This window comes from Staurois parvus, unplaced genomic scaffold, assembly GCF_062004578.1.
Source record: "Staurois parvus isolate SC_StPar_1 unplaced genomic scaffold, SC_StPar_1.0 ptg001432l, whole genome shotgun sequence".
Classification (NCBI taxonomy): domain Eukaryota; kingdom Metazoa; phylum Chordata; class Amphibia; order Anura; family Ranidae; genus Staurois; species Staurois parvus.
In genome coordinates, this window is record NW_028319228.1 from 3,738,098 (window position 1) to 3,759,634 (window position 21,537).

A 21,537-nucleotide genomic window follows, 5' to 3' on the forward strand; every position below is an offset into this window, starting at 1 on the left:
CAAGCACCTAGGCAAGAAAACTGCTTCTACAAACATTTGTGAAAGAATGGGTCGCTCTCAGGAGCTCAGTGAATTCAAGTGTGGTACCATGATAGGTTGCCACCTGTGCAATAAGTCCATCCATGATATTTCCTTGCTATTAAATATTCCACGGTCAACTGTTAGTGGTATTATAACAAAGTGCAAGCAACTGGGAACAACAACAACTCAGCCACGCAGTGGTAGGTCACATAAAATGACAGAGCGGGGTCAGCGCATGCTGAAGAGCACAGTGCGTAGAAGTCGCCAACTGTCTGCAGAGTCATTAGTTAAAGATATCCAAACTTTGTGTGGCCTTCAGAATAGCATAACAACAATTTTGTAGAGAGCTTCTTGGAATGGGCTTCCATGGCCGAGCAGCTGCTTCAAAGCCTTATATCACCAAGTGCAATGCAAAGCGTTGGATGCAGTAGTGTAAAGCATGCCGCCACTGGACTTTAGAGCAGTGGAGACCTGTTCTCTGGAGTGAAGAATCATGCTTCTCTGTCTGGCAATCTGATGGACGTGTCTGGGTTTGGTGGTTGCCAGGAGAATGGTACTTGCTAGACTACATTGTGCCAGGTCTAAAGTTTGGTGGATGGGGGATTATGGTGTGGGGTTGTTTTTCGGTCCATAAAGACGTGGAGGAACTTGACTGGCCTGCACAGAGTCCTGACCTCAACCCGGTAGAAAACCTTTGGGATGAATTAGAGAGAAGACTACAAGCCAGGCCTTCTCATCCAACATCAGTGCCTGACCTCACAAATGTGCTTCTGAAAGAATGGTCAAACCTTCCCATAGACACACTCCTAAACCTTTTGGACAGCCTTCCCAGAAGAGTTGAAGCTGTTATAGCTGCAAAGGGTGGGTCAACTCAATATTGAACCCTACAGATTAAGACTGGGATGCCATTAAAGTTCATGTGTGTGTAAAGGCAGACGTCCCAATACTTTTGGAAATGTAGTGCACATCAAGGGGGTGAATAAGGTTCAGGAGGGCAGTATGTTCAATATGGAACCAAAATCAAGAACATGGGGACATGACCTCAAACTAACTAGAGGAAAGTTCAAATCTTAGAAAGTATTATTTTCTGAAAGGGTAGTTGATGCTTGGAATAAACTCCCAGCAGAAGTAGTGAGCCAGTCAACAGTAAATGGCTTCAAATATGCTTGGGACAAACTTAGATCTGTTTTCAAACAAAAATGTTAGTGTTACTAAACCAACAACAGTAAAATCAATCTGTATATGCGGTAAAGCATGCATGTTATGCTCACTATGGAACCTAAGGGGTTCATCCTCTGCATTGTATAAAAAGGCTGTTTGATCCTGTCTTTTATGATCCTCCCCTTCTTCCACAGTCCCTAATCCATCTGCTTGGAGGCCTTGGGAGCAAGCTGCACATGCTCAGTTTGGCGTGTATTGCTAGAGAATTTTTTTTTCTTGGTAGAGTGCATGTGATCAGCTAAGGGCCAATCAGCGCTGCCCAGACAGAGGGTCAGGAGTTATGCAGCCTCATAGGACAGTCAGAGCAGAATTAAAACTTCTCCAACAAGCTTTAACTAGTGCTGAGCTGGACACTGATAGAAGTCACAAGACTGATCTAACTGCTGATAAGAAAATTAGCAGTTTATATTTACTAAAATAATTGCATTTCCATGTTGTGTGTACTGTGGGAGACCAGATATAGTGAATGAAGGGTCCTGGGTTTAGTAACACTTTAACAAAACATAAAACAAAAAAAAAAATGAAACAAAAACTTCTTCGAAATCATGCATGGCAAATAGGCGATCATATTATATCTTCCTTCTTTGTATAAAGATAAAAAGAACATAGAAGTCATAGAAACACCACACCCCCTCTGTGAAAGTGGAGAGCTATGTGTGGTTCTAGAGGATTTTTCTATACTGTTCTTTCAACAAAGTGACATCAATGGCAGATTGTTTGATGACAAGTTTTTCTAGATTTTCCTGCTCATACAGCTTTATGACTTGGTGGTCACACATTTTTCTTTCTTGCGTGTTTTGGCCTTCCTAAAAAAGTGATTTACATCAGCTAGCCTTCTTTTGCCCATACCAGTATAGGTCTTAGTGTTCTAATGTTGAAAGGGATGGGGCTTTACCAAATGAGCATACCTTGTCAGATTTGGGGCAGTTTTGGTTGATTAACCCAAGTCTTCCTTATCCTGTACATTTTCTTTTGGCTCTTTTGACACCATCTCTTTTAATTTCAAAGATACAACTCTGTTCTATAATACTGTATAAAGCAAGTAAAAAACATCAAAAGTAGCCAACCCATTGTAATTTGCCTTCAATTCAAGCCTATGCTTCCTGTTTAATTACATTCTAAAGTATAGAATTTTATACATTGTGCATATACATTGTGTTTGTGTTTACTGTATCTCACAGAAGTGAGTACACCCCTCACATTTTTGTAACTATTTTATTATATCTTTTCATGTGACAACACTGAAGAAATGACACTTTGCAACAATGTAAAGTAGTGAGTGTACAGCTTGTATAACAGTGTAAATTTGCTGTCGCCTCAAAATAACTTAACATACAGCCATTAATGTCTAAACCGCTGGCAACAAAAGTGAGTACACCCCTAAGTGAAAATGTCCAAATTGGGCCCAATTAGCCATTTTCCCTCCCCGATTTCATGTAACTCGTTAATGTTACAAGGTCTCAGGTGTGAATGGGGAGCAGATGTGTTAAATTTGGTGTTGTCGCTCTCACTCTCTCATACTGGTCACTGGAAGTTCAGCATGGCACCTCATGGTAAAGAACTCTGAGGATCTGAAAATAGGAATTTTTGCTCTACATAAAGATGGCCTAGGCTATAAGAAGATTGGCAAGACCCTGAAACTGACCTGCAGCACGGTGGCCAAGAATATACAGCGTTTTAACAGGACAGGTTCCACTGAAAACAGGCTTCGTCATGGTCAACCAGAGAGGTTGAGTGCACGTGCTCAGTGTCATATACAGAGGTTGTCTTTGGGAAATAGACGTATGACTGCTGCCAGCATTGCTGCACAGGTTGAAGGGGTGGGGGGTCAGCCTGTCAGTACTCAGACCATACAACGCACAGTGCATCAAATTGGTCTGCATGGCTGTCGTTCCAGAAGGAAGCCTCGTCTAAAGATGATGCACAAGAAAACCCACAAACAGTTTGCTGAAGACAAGCAGACTAAGGACATGGCTTACTGGAACCATGTCCTGTGGACTGATGAGACCAAGATAAACTTACTTGGTTCAGATGGTGTCAAGCGTGTGTGGCGACAACCAGGTGAGGAGTACAAAGATAAGTATGTCATGCCTACAGTCAAGCATGGTGGTGGGGGTGTCATGGTCTGGGGCTGCATGAGTGCTGTCGGCGCTGGGGAGCTATAGTTCATTGAGAGAACTATGAATGCCAACATGTACTGTGACATACTGAAGCAGAGCATGATCCCCTCCCTTCAGAAACTGGGCCGCAGGGCAGTATTCCAACATGATAATGACCCAAAACACGCCTCCAAGATGACCACTGCCTTCCTAAAGAAGCTGAGGGTAAAGGTGATGGACTGGCCAAGCATGTCTTCAGACCTAAACCCTATTGAGCATCTGTGGGGCATCCTCAAATGGAAGGTGGAGGAGCGCAAGGTCTCTAACATCCACCAGCTCCGTAATGTCATCATAGAGGAGTGGAAGAGGACTCCAGTGGTAACCTGTGAAGGCCTGGTGACCTCCATGCCCAAGAGGGTTAAGGCATTGCTAGAAAATAATGGTGGCCACACAAAATATTGACACTTTAGGCCCAATTTGGACATTTTCACTTAGGGGTGTACTCACTTTTGTTAAGCTTAATGGCTGTGTGTTGTCATTTTGAGGGGACAGCAGATTTACACTGTTATACAAGCTGTACACGCACTACTTTACATTCTATACATTCTAGCAAAGTGTCCTTTCTTCAGTGTTGTCACATGAAAAGATATAATAAAATATTTACAAAAATATGAGGGGTATACTCACTTTTGGGAGATACTGTATGTATGTGTGTGTGTGTGTGTATATATATATATATATATATATATATATATATATATATCTTTTATGTACTCGGACCTGTCAGCTAATTGCTTTGTAGTACTGCATTGTGTTGGTCTGATGACTTTTTACTGATTTCCCTGTATTTACATTGACAGCGTTGCAGGCGGCGAGCTTTTTGACTTTCTTGCTGAGAAGGAATCATTATCAGAGGAGGAAGCCACCGAATTTTTAAAACAGATCCTCAATGGCGTCAATTACCTGCACTCCCTGCAAATTGCCCACTTTGATCTTAAGGTATAGCATAATTAGAAGACAAATAGAAACATTATTTTTCTTTTAAAAAATTAACGCAAATCAACAAACAATTTGGAATAACGCTGGTCAAAGCTTATAACTAACAAGGTGATTTTGCCATGCTACTCAAAAAAATGAAATACATTCTACCGCAATGTGTTTTCTGTCTATCACAATCTCTACTACCAGTGAGTGTCTTTACAAAAAAGTATAAGTTAAAAAACAATCTTTCACTCTTGATAAATACTACAGTTCGCAGAGAAGTTATGAAATGACCAGTCTACCCTAGACTAGTATTCCAGTTTCTAGTAGATGCTTGATATTTAAAGCAGAAACAGACTTAAAGTACACACTCACCTCGTAAAACAACCAACTCGGCTTAAAATAGAAATGGAAGGCAAAACTTTTGTGTATAGATATAAAAAACAAAAAACATTATAAACACTCCCCCCCCCCCCCTTTTTATAAGTGATCAAATTCCTTCTGGTCTCAGTTGTGTAAGAACTGGGAGAGGAGAAAGAGCAGAACACTGATCTTCCCAGTGGAAAGCTGTGCAGGTGGTGGCAGGACAAGTCTGATCATTGGAGGAGAGCAGGCTGAATTCCTAGCATAGCTAGAGAACTGGTCATGGTGTGTTCTTCCGCTTAGTGTGGTCAGTTTTTAATAGGAAAGCAGAGGAACTGGCATGAACACCAGAGATTTCACACACAGGAAGCACTACAAAGAGAACAAGATACTTTTTCATACAAGTACATGGTACAGCAGGCACATATTAGAAATATGAAATGTTTGGTTTACATATTGTTTAACTAGTTCAGCTCTTTGGACGTACAACGTACGTCCAAAAAGTGAACCTTTCATCACAAACTTGATGGTTGCAGTAGCGGCCATTAACTTGTGTGTTTTTTATTCTGTTTTTTGTTTTTTTCTTAGTTCAGCTGGCTCCCAGCTGACAGTGAAAGTGATGCGGCAGCTCTATAGCTGCTGATCACTGTCGCGGAGCCAGCAGCTTGTTGCTGCCCCCCTTCTCTCGTGGTTCCCGGGATCTCCAGCTTTTACCGCATTTAGCTTTTAACACAACTGTAATGTCACTTCCGGTTTCAGATGCACCATTTCCTGGCCAGTACAGCCAGGAGACACATCTAACCAAGCCCATCTGTATTTGGTTAGATGGTGTGAAGGGCAGGGGAGATATTGGGGTCTATTAGACCCCCGAGAGTCTCCATAAAGAATATCTGTCACCTGCCCAATTCTATCACATAGGGGTTTATTAACCCCTTGTGATAGCAAGCAAGTAAAAATAAATGACAAAAATAAATGAAATCGAAAAACTAAAATTATAATAAAATATATTAAGATAAAAAAAATTGCCATAACCCACATTGCCACGCACACCTGCACAAATGCAAGCCCACACGTGTGACATATCGCTGCAAACGTCAGAGTGAGAACATTAATTCTAGCAAGAGCCCCTAGTTAACGCTAAACTGATGAGCTGGAAAGGCTTTTAAAGCGTCACCTATGGTGATTTTTGGGCACCATAGTTTTTGGCGAACTCACAGACTCAGGCAATTTAAGTCACAGAACGTTTAGTATCTATTTACTCTACAACCTCATCATTTATATTTAAACCAAAAATGGGTATTCTATTGTTTATTTTTGCACGAAAATTCATTTTATTATGTTTTCCTGAAAATTTGCATTTATTAAACAGTTGTGCAAATATCATGTAACATAAAAATTTGAAACGATCACCGTTTTATTCTACAGGACCTCTGTTTTCAGAAAATGTATAATATTCTGGGGTTTAGGTAATTTTATTGCCAAGTAAATTTTTATTGGCAGTTAAGATTTTTACATGTATGCAAAATATAAACAAATTGCTCTGGAGCCGAACTGGTTAAGTTTAAAGTAGGGCTATAGGCAAAACTTTGTTGTTTCCTTTTGGATAGAGAAAGGGATGGTTAACTCCTGGCAGATTTTTTCAGCTGTGTCCCATTTCGGAGATTTCCCTTCACTTCCTGTCCTATAGCCAAACAGGAAGTGAGAAGAAATTCCTGCAAATTAACCACTTGCCCTCCGAAAGATTTATCCCCCAGGCAATTTTTTGCGATCAAGTGCTACTTTATTTTAACTGACAATTGCGTGGTCATACAGCACTATACATATATAAATTTTAGTTAATAGATCTTTCTTTTGGTAGTATTTGATCACCTCTGTGGTTTTTATTTTTTTATGTTTTACACAAAAAAAAAAAAAACTCAATTTTGAAAAAAAAAAAACTATATTTTTGACTTTTTGCTATAAAATATATCCAATAAAAAAATAAAATGTCTTCATACATTTAGGCCAAAATATATTCTGCTACATATCTTTGGTAAAAAAAAATCCCAATAAGTGTATATTAAATGGTTTGCATGAAAGTTATAGCGTCTACAAATGGGTGTATATATACTGCAATTTTTATTTATTTATTTATTGTATGCTAGCAATGGTGGCGATCAGTGATTTATAGCAGGACTGCGGTGGACATTCTGACACTAACTGACACTGGGTGGGAAGTGACGAACTGCCAATGACATCTCCAGTGACACTAATACAGTGATCAGTGCTAATAAAAAGCACTGACATTATACTAATGACACTGGGCACTTTTACCCACTTCCTGCCCAGCTCAGGTTTCAGCTTTCAGTGCTGTTGCACTTTGAATGGCAATTGTGTGGTCATGCAACACTGTACCCAAATGAAACTTGTATTATTTTTTTCACATTAATAGAGCTTTCTTTTGGTGGTGTTTAATCGCTACTGGGTTTTTATTGTTTGCACTATAAACAAAAAAAGAGCAAAAAAATAATTGGTGGTACTGCTGGATGGTACTGCTGGGCGCACTGACATGGGGGACTATGTTTTTACTAGGGGACGTGCTGCTTTCAATCTCACTTCTTGCAGAGAGATAGCAAGGAGAATGTCCCTGCTGACAGGAGAGAGATCTGTGTTGTTTACACTCACAGATCTCTCCCCTGTCCGCTTCTCCACCGATCACATAATCCCAGCCATGAATCGCTGGCTGCGACCTGATGATTGACATCTTCGAGAGCCAATGACTGTGTGAGTAGGGCAGTGCGTGAGCCTCCTACCCAGAAATTCTAAACTATGTATATAGATGTGATTTTGCACAGCATTGCTGCCCTGTAGCAGTACATCTGCTATGGGGAGGGGTCTTTAAATGGTTAAGGGAATTCCTTGGTGACCCTCAGGTCACCAAAACTAGTGTCCCTGTTTGGAAGATTCCCCCTGTATTACTTTTCTGTGGACAACCCAACATCTGGGATTTTCTTTCACTTTGAATGATAATGGTAAAAAGTAAAAATAGAGCGGATGGATCTCCTTAACGGGGGCACAGACAGCAATAAAACTGGACAGGGGTTCTAATACCTCTCCACTCTATCCAAAACAAATGGTTTTGCATTTAGTTATACTTTTAAAAAAATACACAGTGCAGTGTGTGTCCATGTACATTATGGAAGGAGGTTTAGGGGCATGCATGAAATTTAGTTCTGTTCTCAGATCTCTGCAGTTGATTTTTCTTCTGTATACCTGCTGTAGCCAGGTGTACAGGGGGTTTGTGGCTCCCTGTAGGATTTTATCTTTGTTATATTGTATTATATAAATGCCACATGGGGTGCTGGAACAAGCAAAGATGCATAGGAACAGCCGCATTTTCCCAGGCGGACACAAAGAAAGGCATGTAAGAAGTTAGGTCTGACTCAATGAAGAATACTGAAATTTAGTATGATTAATAAATGTATTTACTAGCAGTTCTGACAGCTGCAAAACCTGCCTCATGCAAGTCTTTTAGGTCACCAATACCATTGGGGTAGCTATAGTTGAGTAGGTATTTCCCCAAGAACAACATGTGAGGTCCTTGAAATAACCACCTGTGAAAATTATAAGAATGTGATTCTTTAAACCAATATGCTCGATAGTAGCTGTTAAATCTTGGCCCTCTGAGACAGATTTTCCAACCTGTTGTATGCTAGAATTAGTGCCTCTGAAGTAGGAATTGCAATCGATGTTTGACATTAGGAGCATCACTTAGAATTCTCAGGCCCTTAATGATCCATTGTAATGGTTTGACAATACTGTGAAGTGCATGAGGCCGTACAGCTGCCTATAGTTACAAATGGCTGTATGCTAGCTGTACAGGGATATACGTCATTCACACAAGCTGTGTCGAGGGGTTTGTGCAGCTAACGTACAGCCATTCATTAATATGGGCGACTCTATGCTGCATCTGTGTCTCTCAGATGCTCCTTTCTCTGTTGCAACTGCTGCAAAATACCCAGTATTGCCTGGTGTCATAGAATTAAAGCAATGATGTCACCATCTGTCATGTGACAATAAGCCACTAGACCCAAGTATTGCATCATGGGGGGAGGTCATATGTTCCCCTATATCCAAAAGCATTTTTATTTTGCAGTGGCAACCACAGAAGGAGCAGCAGGGATGTGAGGTGAAGGCAAGTATAGTAAGGCAGTCGGAGGTGAGCTTTACAGCATCTGTCACTTTGCCTTGAATATCTAAGGTGACTGGGTCTTTTTTTAAATGTCTGTATTATTATATTAATGAGCATGGTTTGCAAAGACCCATAGCACCAGTCACCAGAGGCTTCTGATACCAATAACAAACAGTGGTCCTGCTCTCACATTGAGTACTGTACAGTACAGTGGTACTTTAGCCACTTGGTTTCTTTGATTTAACAAAGGTTTAGTCATCCATTTATTATGTTTGATTGGTGTAAATTATGCCAGTCTTATAAAAGTATCAATATGTTTTATATGGAGGGAGCATTTAATAATGTATTACTGTTTGTTTTTTATGTAGCCGGAGAACATCATGCTTCTGGACAGAAATGTACCTAAGCCAAGGATCAAGATCATTGACTTTGGTCTAGCTCACAAAATAGACTCAGAAAATGAATTTAAAAATATATTTGGAACTCCAGAATTTGTGGGTATGTCTTTGCAATGATAATGCTTCAATAATGGAATTGATTTTCTTTTCCATTCTGCTTGTAAAATAGTTTTTTTTTGTTTTGTTTTTGTATTGTATATTGCTCTATATATAAACATGCTTTAACTAGCTTGTTAAAGTTGACTTGTTAACTTGTTGTTTCTGTCATAGCTCCGGAAATTGTGAACTATGAGCCACTTGGTCTAGAGTCTGACATGTGGTAAGACTTTTCAATATAGACATTTGTAAAATACAACATTGTTATCACAATTGTTTTTTACATTAAAAAAATGTATAACATGGTTGTTAATTAAAGCTGCACTTTAATGCAACTGTTTACTGTACTATGGTGTCCTTTTATGAAACTGAGATCATCAGAGATCCCGAGGATCGTTGCTGATCTCCGATCATTAGTGGTTTAGGAAACAGAGATGATCAGCGGAGAACATGTTCTCCGCTGATGATCTCAGCACACATATGGCCAGTGTATGAAGGAGCGATGTCAGCCCTTCACTGGCCATCTGTTTTCTCCCTCCAGATTCTCCAGCCCAGAACTGGAGAATCGGAGGAACCGCAAACGAAGCAGCAGTAATTTACCGCTGCTTAGTAAATGGTGTTTGACTGATCTCTTACTATAATCTCGCAAGATTACAGTAACAGCAGCTGTTTTCTAGCGTTCAAAGCATTTGTAGATCGCTTCTCCCTTCATTCTGAGAAGTGATCTACACCGCTTCATAAAAAGGCATTCTGAGTAGAACTCTCTCCTCTGAGAATGCCAGAGAACTGAGCAGCAGTCATTTACCGCTGCATGATAAAAGGACACCTATAACTGCAGCTTTCAAATAGGAGTAAACGCTGAATGTTCGGGGCATTACTGCCATATTGCTTTGCACAGGTTATCAATAATTGATTTCCTTCCATCTTAGTTGTACAAAAAGAATACTCACCAAAGTTAAAACTATAGGAGGACCTTCCCCTTTTTCTGGTAAATGCGTAGGGTTTTTCTCCACTAAGCATAAGCAGTCACCGCAAGTTTTGTTTGCTTGATTACATCAGCTTGCCTATTTATGATTATGTCCTATCACTTAGAGTCAGGACAAGCATGGCATTTTTCAGTGGGTATATAAAAGATTAACCACTTGCCTACCGGGCACTTATACCCCCTTCCTAACCAGGCCAATTTTCAGATTTCAGCGCTGTCGCATTTTGAATGACAATTGCGTGGTCATGCAACATTGTACCCATATGAAATGTTTATCATTTTCTCACAAATAGAGCTTGCTTTTGGTGGTATTTACTTGCCCCTGGGGGTTTTATTTTTTGCGCTATAAACAAAAAAAGAGCAAAAATTTTTTTTAAAAAAAAGGCTTCTTTGTTTCTATTATAAAATTTTGCAAACAGGTAATTTTTCTCCTTTACTGATGTGCGTTGATGAGGCTGCACTGATAGGCAGCACTAATGAGGTGGCACGGATAGGTGGCACTGATGATGGGTACTGATAGTCAGCACTGATAGGCGGCACTGACTGACGGCACTGCTGCGCACTGACTGGCACAACTGCTGGGCACTGACTGGCAGCACTGATGGGCACTGCTGGGTGGCACTGATGGGCAGAGTTGGGTGGCACTGATGGGCACAGGTGGGTGGCACCGCTGGGCACTGGTGGGTGGCACCGCTGGGCACTGGTGGGTGGCACTGGTGGGCGGAACTGGTGGGTGGCACTGCTGGGCACCGATCATTAGGGCAACACATTAGGCCTTTACCTTGCAGGGTTTTTTTTTATTTCTTTTTTTTATGTGGTTTACTACTGCTTTTAAAGTAAATTTTTTTTTTTTTTTCTACATTGAGTCATTTGTTCAAGTATCTTCTTGTCTTCTGTTTCATTGTAGGAGTATTGGAGTCATAACTTATATTCTGTAAGTATTGATTGCTTAGATCCATTCCTGCAAAGTATGCAATTGTCTGTTTTAATGCTTTCCGCTTTTTTAAATGCAGATTTAGATCTATTTTTCATTTATTGATGCTTGTTGTAGGGATGTTGTAACCTGCACAATAGCTCTTTTACCGTGTTGAGCACTCCTGGTTTTGTAAAATATTTTGTTATACATTTTACAGCTTTCATAACAAAGTTTTAAGCACTTGCCCTCCAGAGGCTGTGTGTGTGTTTCACTGTAAGCACACTGCTTTTTATGGCTGTGTTTATACACAGGTCTCCCCCACCCCCCCCCCACCCCCCATCGGTAATACTTGACAATAATCGGCCGGGACCCGGCAATTGATGGCCGAGGCCGCAAATGATAGCGCAGGTAGGGTGTGCGTGCAGCTCGCGTGCACCCCCTGCCCAGAAATGCAAAATCACGTATATACACATGATTTTGCGCACCCCTGCCACCCTGTAGCAGTATTTCTGATACAGGGCGGAGGGGAAGCGTTTAAACATACTTTGGAAATACAACAGTCCACAGCACATACTGCATAACCTCTTTTTCTTTATGAATGTGTGGACTGGACTTTGTGGATTTGTAGAGTGCCACAAAACTGTATAGGGGTGGCCTTCTTTTAAATTGTACATTCTTTTATAAGACAGAATAACCCCCATTGGAACTTTAGTGCAACTGACGTATGTATTCTTGAGAACTTTTTTCTATATATTTTATTGTACAAATTGTTATTACAAAGAACATTGCAACTTAAAATCATACTGGCGGCTCTGATAACTTTTCTAAAAACTGAATCCCTTATAGGATTACAGCAATACAATGTTCCCAAGAAGCCCCAACATGTTTCAATCATTTCAGTATAAGATCTTTTTCAGGGGGCATTAAAACCAAAGGGGTCTCTAAATGAACACATTTAAAATTAATAACGAATCATATGCAGTGTCATTGACAATCATACAATCTCTGTTTTTATTATTACAAAACAGCTGATGGCTATCTGAGCAATTTTTAAACCCACTGGCGTTCAAAACAGAATTGCATGATCCAACATTCGATGGTATGAGCAATCAGGTGGACAAGAGTGGTCACATGTACATTTCATAATATTGATGGCAGAGAGGGAAAAGCAGACCATCCTCCCATATCCTTCTAGAAAATCATCATATAAGAAAGCATACAGATATTTGAGACAAGGCATCTTCAACTAACAAAAAATTGTAGACCGATCAATCGATAAAATGCTGACCAAATATAGGGTAGAAACAAGTAGACACAAAGCGCCCAAATATTCCTCTTTATATGGGAGAGCATGACATAAATTCCAGTTGACAAAATAATATCCCCAATCACCTCATCTACAATAAAAGACCAAGTGAAACTATATAAATACAATTATGGGCAAATACAAAAATGTATGCATATATAGAGGCTGGGCAAGGTATCCGTAAATACATACCAATGTCTGAGGCAATAAGGGGAGATATAATCCAAGCCCCTGGGTGGCTGTCCAAAAATGTCTCCCTCTATACTTCTACCTAACAATATAAAAATATGTACAGAGAGGGAAATAAGTCACCCAATCTTCCTCATTACTGACATGAAACTACCATCATGATTAAAAAGAGTTATCTGTGCTTACCAATCTAACCAGTTGTATGGAAAACTACCTCTATCAAATAAGCCAGCAACAGACTGCAATAAGGTCTCCATATATATATCCATTATAATATGGTCAATTGTCTCAATGGGTAATCATATCTATCTGTGACACCAATTAGAGATGTTGCGGCATGCACCGCCAAAGGACGCTAAATGGCGTCAACCATGTGGTCACTCCGGTATCCGTGAGGGAGACAATCTCCCTTGGCATCCACCTCCATCCTCGTTGCAAAAGCGTAACGCCATGACGTCACGCCAGCACCCAATGTGAGAATGCAAGTCACATCGGGTGCATACACAGTTCCCAGAACATCTGGGGGCTGTCCAAGGATGCCACTGGCATGGGAGTCTGCCCTCTAGAGGCACTAGAACAGTGCTTAGTCCTCACCACTGAAGGTCTAGAGCAGCCTTTCTCATCCAGGGTGACCAGGCACCCTGGTGTGCCTTGAAGTTTCTTTAGGGGTACCTTGGCAAAATGTCTAACAGTTTCACAAAACTTGTATACAACCCAGCTGGTGGAACAAGCCTGTCTTTAAGTCACAAGTTTTCATTGTATGCCATTACAACCTTCTAGCCACCAGCATCCTGACAACCAAGGACATCATCAGTTGATAAGGAGGATGTCAGTTGACTGCACAGCATTTTTATTTGACCCTCCCCCGCCCCTCTCCATCAGTGCTGGGGGCACATTAGCTCAGTGATGGAGTAAAACTGAGGGAGAAGAGACACACTGAAATACTAGTCAGGAAAAGTGTATTTGATTTGGAAGAATAAATTAGAATAGTTTTTTACATTTCAGAATGGGGTTCCTCGGGACTGTCCATAATTTAAAGGGTGCCTCGGGACTGTCCATAATTCTAAAGGGTGCCTCGGGACTGTCCATAATTCTAAAGGGTGCCTCGGGACTGTCCATAATTTTAAAGGGTGCCTCGGGACTGTCCATAATTTTAAAGGGTGCCTCGGGACTGTCCATAATTTTAAAGGGTGCCTCGGGACTGTCCATAATTTTAGAGGGTGCCTTGAGATTGTCCATAATTCTAAAGGGTGCATTGGGATTGTCCATCGTACTGAAGGGTGCATTGGGACTGTCCATTGTACTGAACGGTGCCTCGGGACTGTCCATAATTCTAAAGGGTGCCTCGGGACTGTCCATAATTATAAAGGGTGCCTCGAGACTGTCCATCATTCTAAAGGGTGCCTCGGGACTGTCCATAATTATAAAGGGTGCCTCGGAACTGTCCATAATTCTAAAGGGTGCATTGGGATTGTCCATCGTACTGAAGGGTGCCTCGGGACTGTCCATAATTCTAAAGGGTGCCTCGGGACTGTCCATAATTCTAAAGGGTGCCTCGGGACTGTCCATAATTCTAAAGGGTGCCTCGGGACTGTCCATAATTCTAAAGGGTGCCTCGAGACTGTCCATATTTATAAAGGGTGCCTCGGGACTGTCCATATTTATAAAGGGTGCCTCGGGTCTGTCCATAATTCTAAAGGGTGCCTTGGGTCTGTCCATAATTTTAGAGGGTGCCTCGGGACTGTCCATAATTCTAAAGGGTGCCTCAGGACTATCCATAATTTCAGAGGGTGCCTTGGGACTGTCCATAATTTTAGAGGGTGCCTCGGGACTGTCCATAATTCTAAAGGGTGCCTCAGGACTATCCATAATTTCAGAGGGTGCCTTGGGACTGTCCATAATTTTAGAGGGTGCCTTGACTGAAAAAAGGTTGAGAAACACTGGTTTAGAGCAGCAGATCCTGAGCCACTGCTCTGCATGTCCATTCACACACAATCTACTTGCTCTGGGGGCACTCGGCAGGAGGGAGGGGCCAGGAGCTCCAGCAGGGAACTTAGAAGAGAAGGATCGGGGCTACTCTGTGCAAAACCATTGCATAGAGCAGGTAAGTATGACATGTTTTTTGTTTTTTTTAATTGCCTTTATTATCACTAACTCTAGTTCCACTATAATTCACTCTGTGTATTCCCAACCTAAGTTACTACAGACATATACTGTAAGTGTATAGTTTCCTGATGTGATCAGCTGCAATCTGTAGGCCATGCATGTGGCAAGGAATACACCCTGGTTAAAGTGATGCTAAACAATATCCTTATCCCCAAAAACAATCCGTACACATCAGCTACTCAAAGTGTTTCTACACTCACATGAAAAAATATAGATGTCAATTACCTCGATATTGTATTCCTTTTTCCCATTGTAATACCAATTTCATAGTGTATCTTCTAACTGCTTTTAAAGTCTTCAGTGTATTGTCTTCTTTTCCAACTCTGGCTATGTTTACCCTACATGCTCTAGTAGTAAGCGTGAATATAGCCACTCTCCTGTGTTTGCTGCCTACAGGGACTACAACTTTATGGGCCCACACAGGCGGTACTTTTTTCACATTTTATGCTTGTCCTCAGTGTTACACACTGGATGGAAGATACCAGCATGATTTCATTAGCAATCTAACACATGCACAGTGCGAACACAAGTACAATGATTGATAGAAACTGTAGTTTGTGTATGGCAATGCACTTGATCATTATTCACATGCACTGCTCATACTCTGAACCCTGAAATTAATTCAAAGGTGACTGTGCCAGGAGCACGCAATGGGGAAAACATTTTTTATATATTTAAACATAAGCAGGGATGCAGTAGGATGAAGTGTTTTGAGGAAGAGTTGAAGAAAAAGGTTTAAAAACACTTTAAGGGCTCTGGAATCTATTTTTCATGATCTAATTTCTTACTGGTTTTTCTGCATCCTAGTAACGTTTTCTGTGAGCTCTTGAACCTCTTTTTCCTTCTCATTTCAATTTGTTTGGAGCAATCGGAGCATGTTAGTTGCAGTTATATGCACTGCTGTGTGCACACTACACATCACATAGTCTCTAGTCCATGTCAAGAGCAAGTAAGAATGGGTGGCTATGTTCCTACATACAGTGGAACATTGGAGAATGAACGTAACTAGTATCTAACAGGACGTTGGATCACAGCAGCAAAAAAAAGAAGGGAATTTGGGGTTTATGAGGAAACTGAGAGAAACAGAATGTACTTTTTTTTTAGATAAGAATACAAACTCGAATAGATTTTTTTTTTTTTTTACTTTAAACCAGAGTTTAGAGTCACTCTAAAGAGATTATTCATATGTAAAATGTCAGTGCTTGCATTGCCAACCATCATCTGTAGTTGGTAGGCAGCTTTTTAGTATTAATGGTCATGAGATGGCTGTCAACCAACTTGATTGTAATCAGACATATTGGACACTGGCTACATGTTGTGGGTGTCCCCTGAGTGGGATGGCCACCATCTGTCAAGAGAAGCAATCTTTCTATTAGGTTAGAAAAGCTGAGCTAAGTATACAGAGCCCCTTGCAGTGCTCATGTAAAAGATCTTTCCTGAAAGGAGGTCTGCTCTCTGATGTCTAGGGGCAGCTTCAGCTACGTTGGTTTGTTGTTTGGCTTAGTGGTATATTAATTCATGCACTGTGTTATCTTAGAGGCCCAAACATGCCGCAGTAATATTCCCATCTTGCTGCAGACAACGAGAAAATGATACAGACATCACTCTCATGAAGTAATCTCTGAACTGCATGTAGCACGGCTCTCTGTTCAGAAAGCAAAAGAGGAACGTCATTGAGATCAATCACTGTCTGCTGTGTTATTTAATGGAGCTGCATTCTGTTTGCAGCTGGTCTAGGCTAAACACTTAGGTGGTCATACACCAAATCCTCTACTATATGTCACACCAATTATTTATTTTTATCTCTGTTATAACTGGTACGTACATCATAGGTTTTGTGGGTAAAGTCCCATATCATTCTCAAACACTGTTTTATATTCTTCATATGTAAATTATGAAGCCTTTTTTTATATTGAACAAAGAAAGAAATGGTTAAAACCTCTGTCAGTTCCTTTGCTAGGGAAATTTCCCTTCAAGTACTGTCTTGTATACACAATAGGAAGTGAGAAGGAAAAGCTCATCCTCATTCGGCCAGTTGTCACCAGAACATTTGTTCCCAGTGAAAAATGTACCCACTATTCCTGTTCTGAAGGCAACTCCAAATGTTTACTTTTCCCTTACTTTCCTATTAGGCACACCGACAGCAATGCAAAAATTCAGACTGGGGTTCTAACCCTTCCCTACTTCCCATACCTGTAATTTTTTACTCCCTTGGGAAATCCGGGGGAAAAAAAACAAATTAGTATTTTCATTAGAAAAAATATGGGATTTGCGCAACATAACAGAGACATATAAATGCCTATGCCCAGTATATCAGCTGCAGTAACACACATTGTTTATTTACATTAAGCTGGACTCCTCTACATGCTAATTAAAAGGACCATACATGACTTTTAAAGCTTGCAACATCATGAAGGTGACTGAGGGCTGTGCTGCAAATGCTAAAGGTCTATGATGTATGTAATAATCAACATTTCTGATTTATTTCTTTCAAAACATGTAAATTAGCCCTAAATTTCTCTTCACAGATGTTAAAGGCATATTCTGCCTTTAAAAAAAAAACTATAAATAATTATAATAAATGCACCCATATTAAAAAAAATAAAAAATAAAAAATGGGCATTCATTAATTTTTGCATTGGAGCCTACAAAGCATTGCAAATGCAATCCGCTCATCACAGGTGCAATGCATAGGCTCCTGTAGATTATTTCTCCAGCCCCAGGGCCCATACAGAGGTACGGAATTTCAGTTGTGGGGCTGGAAGGAGGATCAGTGGACTACGGGTGTGGTGACATCACCACACTTGTACTTCATTAAGAACTACCTGTTCCTCTGTCATGGTGGCAAATGGGTCTTGTAGTCTTCCATTCACAGATCTGTGTGATTGGATGTTTGAATGGATGACATGGCTATGTGGGGAGAAAACACCCACAATTCAGGTAAAGGGGGGTGGGGGTTCAAGTTGGGGTCTCTGGAATGCGACCATGTTACACACTAAATATGGGCATGACACGAAACATAGAAAGGTGGAATTAGCCTTTAACTATTTGATTTGGATTTTTTTGAGCAACCTCTTAGATAGATGTAAAATATTTTTGTCCATGTTCTTACAGGTTAAGTGGAGCATCTCCATTCCTCGGTGAAACCAAACAAGAGACGTTGGCAAATATATCTGCTGTCAGCTATGAATTTGAAGATGAGTTTTTTAGTAGCACTAGCGAACTGGCCAAAGATTTTATTAGGCGACTTCTCGTCAAGGACCCAAAGTAGGTTGTGTTTGCCAAAACTGGTATTGATTGTGAATAGATTAAGAAATAAAACAAAGATAACGAAAGTTAATGAAATGTGGTGGTGTAATGATATAATTTCCCACTACATATTTTAATAACGGTTTTTCTTGTGTGTTTTATAGTAAAATAAAATTGTCTTGATGTGTTTTGTATTTATACACTAGCAGACTGTCTGCCATGGCTGCCTGGCGAAGGTGAACATTGGGGATAGGGTGTATCTGATTAATTCATGATTCACATGTTTATTAGGCAACAGTGATATTTTGCCTTCCTGAACCCAATAATAGCCACTAAATCAGTATTGCAAAGAAAACTTTTCTATGCCAAAAGTAGTTTTCATTCTGCATTTTAGCAGAAATGGATTGGACAATCTCTATACTGATAGCCTTTGCTAAGGTTATGTGTTTAAAAAGTGCCAGTGATGACTGAGTTTGTGCAATAATCTGAATATCCAATGTTAAAGTGATTCTGTGCCTAGAGTGCACACTAAATTATTTACCAACTCTGAGCAAGTAGAAAAATCACTTTAAAAAATTCCCATATTCATCTACAGTATATAGCTATAGGATTTGTAGAAAAGTTTATACAATTCACAATAAAAGCCCTGAAGTCTTAGCTTTCTTTTGCAGTGAAATGTTGGCATTTTGTCAGCCTTCTAATATAGACACAAAACAGATGTTTCTAAGTTAAAAGAAACCCACTAAAACCCAAACTTGAGCCTTTGTTGTCATCTTTGAGGAGCTTTGAGAATGCATTACTTAATAGTACATTCAGCTAGAGAGGTCAGTGATGGTTTTGTTTTAAAGCTCCTTTATTACTTTTGAAAAATATGTAAATACTTTAATCTTCAAGGTCCTGGTACAGGTGCAGGTTAACCACTGTGGTAGCAGCCATGAGCTTGTTTCTCTTAGCTCAGGGCTATTTAGTAAAAGTAATTGCTTTTACGGGTTTTGCAGGTTGTTCTCGATCAGTTGAAGAAGAAGGTATGGAAGATATTAGGGGTATAATAGAGTAACTGTCTCTTGCCCAATTTTAGAAACAAAATGTAAAAATTGGTTATATAAAAGAATAACAAAAAAATAAAAGCATCCCACCCCCTCATACACAAGCATATCTCTGCAAATGGGTATATAGGGGCATGTACAGTGAGGAACAGAAGTATTTGAACACCCTGCGATTTTGCAAGTTCTCCCACTTAGAAATCATGGAGGGGTCTGAAATTCACATTGTAGGTGCATTCCCACTCTGAGAGACAGAATGTAAAAAAAAATTCAGGAAATCACATTGTATGATTTTTAAAGAATTTATTTGTCTTGCACTGCTGAACATAAGTATTTGAACACCTAAGAAACTGCAAGAATTCTGGCTCTCAAAGACCTGTTACTGTGCCTTTAAAAAGTCCACCTCTACTCCACTCATTAATCTAACTTAGTAGCACCTGTCTGAGCTCTTTAAAGACACCTGTCCACCCCACAGTCAGTCAGACGCCAACTACTACCATCGGCAAGACCAAAGAGCTGTCAAAAGACACCAGAGACAAAATTGTGGACCTCCACAAGGCTGGAAAGAGCTACGGGGCAATTGCCAAGCAGCTTGGTGAAAGAGATCAACTGTTGGAGCAATTGTTAGAAAATGGAAGAGGTTAAAGACAACTGTCAGTCTCCCTCAGACTACGGCTCCATGCAAGATCTCACCTCGTGGGGTATCACTGATGATAAGAAAGGTGAGGAATCAGCCCAGAACTACAAGGGAGGAGCTGGTCAATGACATGAAGAGAACTGGGACCACAGTTTCAAAGGTCACTGTCGGTGGAACACTACGCCGTCATGGTTTCAAATTATGCATTGCACGAAAGGTTCCCCTGCTCAAGTCATCACATGTCCAGGCCCATCTGAAGTTTGCCAATGACCATCTAGATGATCCAGAGGAGGCATGGGAGAAAGTCATGTGGTCAGATGAGACCAAAGTAGAACTTTTTGGTCTAAACTTCACTCGTCGTGTTTGGAGGAAAAAGGGTGAGTTGCATCCCAAGAACACCATCCCTACTGTGAAGCATGTGGATGGTAACATCATGCTTTGGGGGTGCTTTTCTGCGAAGCGGACAGGACGACTGCACTGTATTAATGAGAGGATGAATTGGGCCATTTATTGTGAGATTTTGAGCAACAACCTCCTTCCCTCAGTCAGAGCATTGAAGATGGGTCTTGGCTGGGTCTTCCAACATGACAATGACCCGAAGCACACAGCCAGGATAACCAAGGAGTGGCTCTGTAAGAAGCTTATTAAGGTTCTGGAGTGGCCTAGCCAGTCTCCAGACCTAAATCCAATAGAACATCTTTGGAGGGGGCTGAAACTCCGTGTTGCTCAGCGACAGTCCCAAAACCTGACAGATCTAGAGGAGATCTGTGTGGAGGAGTGGGCCAAAATCCCTGTTGCAGTGTGTGCAAACCTGGTCAAGAACTACAGGAAACGTTTGACCTCTGTAATTGCAAACAAAGGCTTCTGTACCAAATATTAACACTGATTATCTCAGGTGTTCAAATACTTATGTTCAGCAGTGCAAGACAAATAAATTCTTTAAAAATCATACAATGTGATTTCCTGAATTTATTTTTTAATTCTGTCTCTCAGAGTGGGAATGCACCTACAATGTGAATTTCAGACCCCTCCATGATTTCTAAGTGGGAGAACTTGCAAAATCGCAGGGTGTTCAAATACTTCTGTTCCTCACTGTATGTGTATGTAAACACCATTTGTGCAGCACACAATGGGTATTGCCATACATGCGAGAGTAAAATAAATAATTTTACGTCTCTAATTTACAGTTAACCCAAAACTGACATCTCCTTTTGATCATTTCGAAGATTATTTTTCAGTGCTTTGCAGGCTCACGCTCTTTTTACTTGTTTGGTATTTATTTACTCAACAGGTTTTTATTTTGTACAACAAAATGGGGATTATTTTATGTTTGTATGCACTAAAATATAATAAAGATTTGATAAATAGTTGTGCAAATATCATGCAACATAAAAAATTTGCAACAACCATTCTCTAGGGCCTCTTCTTTAAAAAAAATAAATAAATAAATAAAAAAGGATAATGTTTGGGGGGGTTATATTTTGTTTTCTAGCCCCAAAATTCAGAGTTTAACACGTGTGAAAAATGAAAGGTATTACATTATTATATTTGTATAATATAACAATATTGTATACTATAACAATATTTTCCATTGCATCTGTCAGTCTTTAGCTCTAGAGAAAGATATCTCTTAAGGAGTGACAATTATTTTAAGCAAACTTTAAAAGGGGGCAATTATTTCAGAAGTACAGTTGTG

General features: G+C 40.3%; 1 protein-coding gene across 1 annotated transcript in view; it reads left to right on the top strand.

The window, feature by feature from the left end:
* The window catches only part of DAPK1 (death associated protein kinase 1), a 255,031-nt gene that overhangs the window by 151,653 nt on the left and 81,841 nt on the right, over positions 1–21,537 (top strand). Inside the window, exons 4-8 of the mRNA XM_089662124.1 lie at positions 4,202–4,340; positions 9,225–9,354; positions 9,525–9,573; positions 11,243–11,269; positions 18,027–18,179. Coding sequence (XP_089518250.1) covers positions 4,202–4,340; positions 9,225–9,354; positions 9,525–9,573; positions 11,243–11,269; positions 18,027–18,179 — 498 coding nt within the window. The remainder of the gene's footprint in view (positions 1–4,201; positions 4,341–9,224; positions 9,355–9,524; positions 9,574–11,242; positions 11,270–18,026; positions 18,180–21,537) is intronic.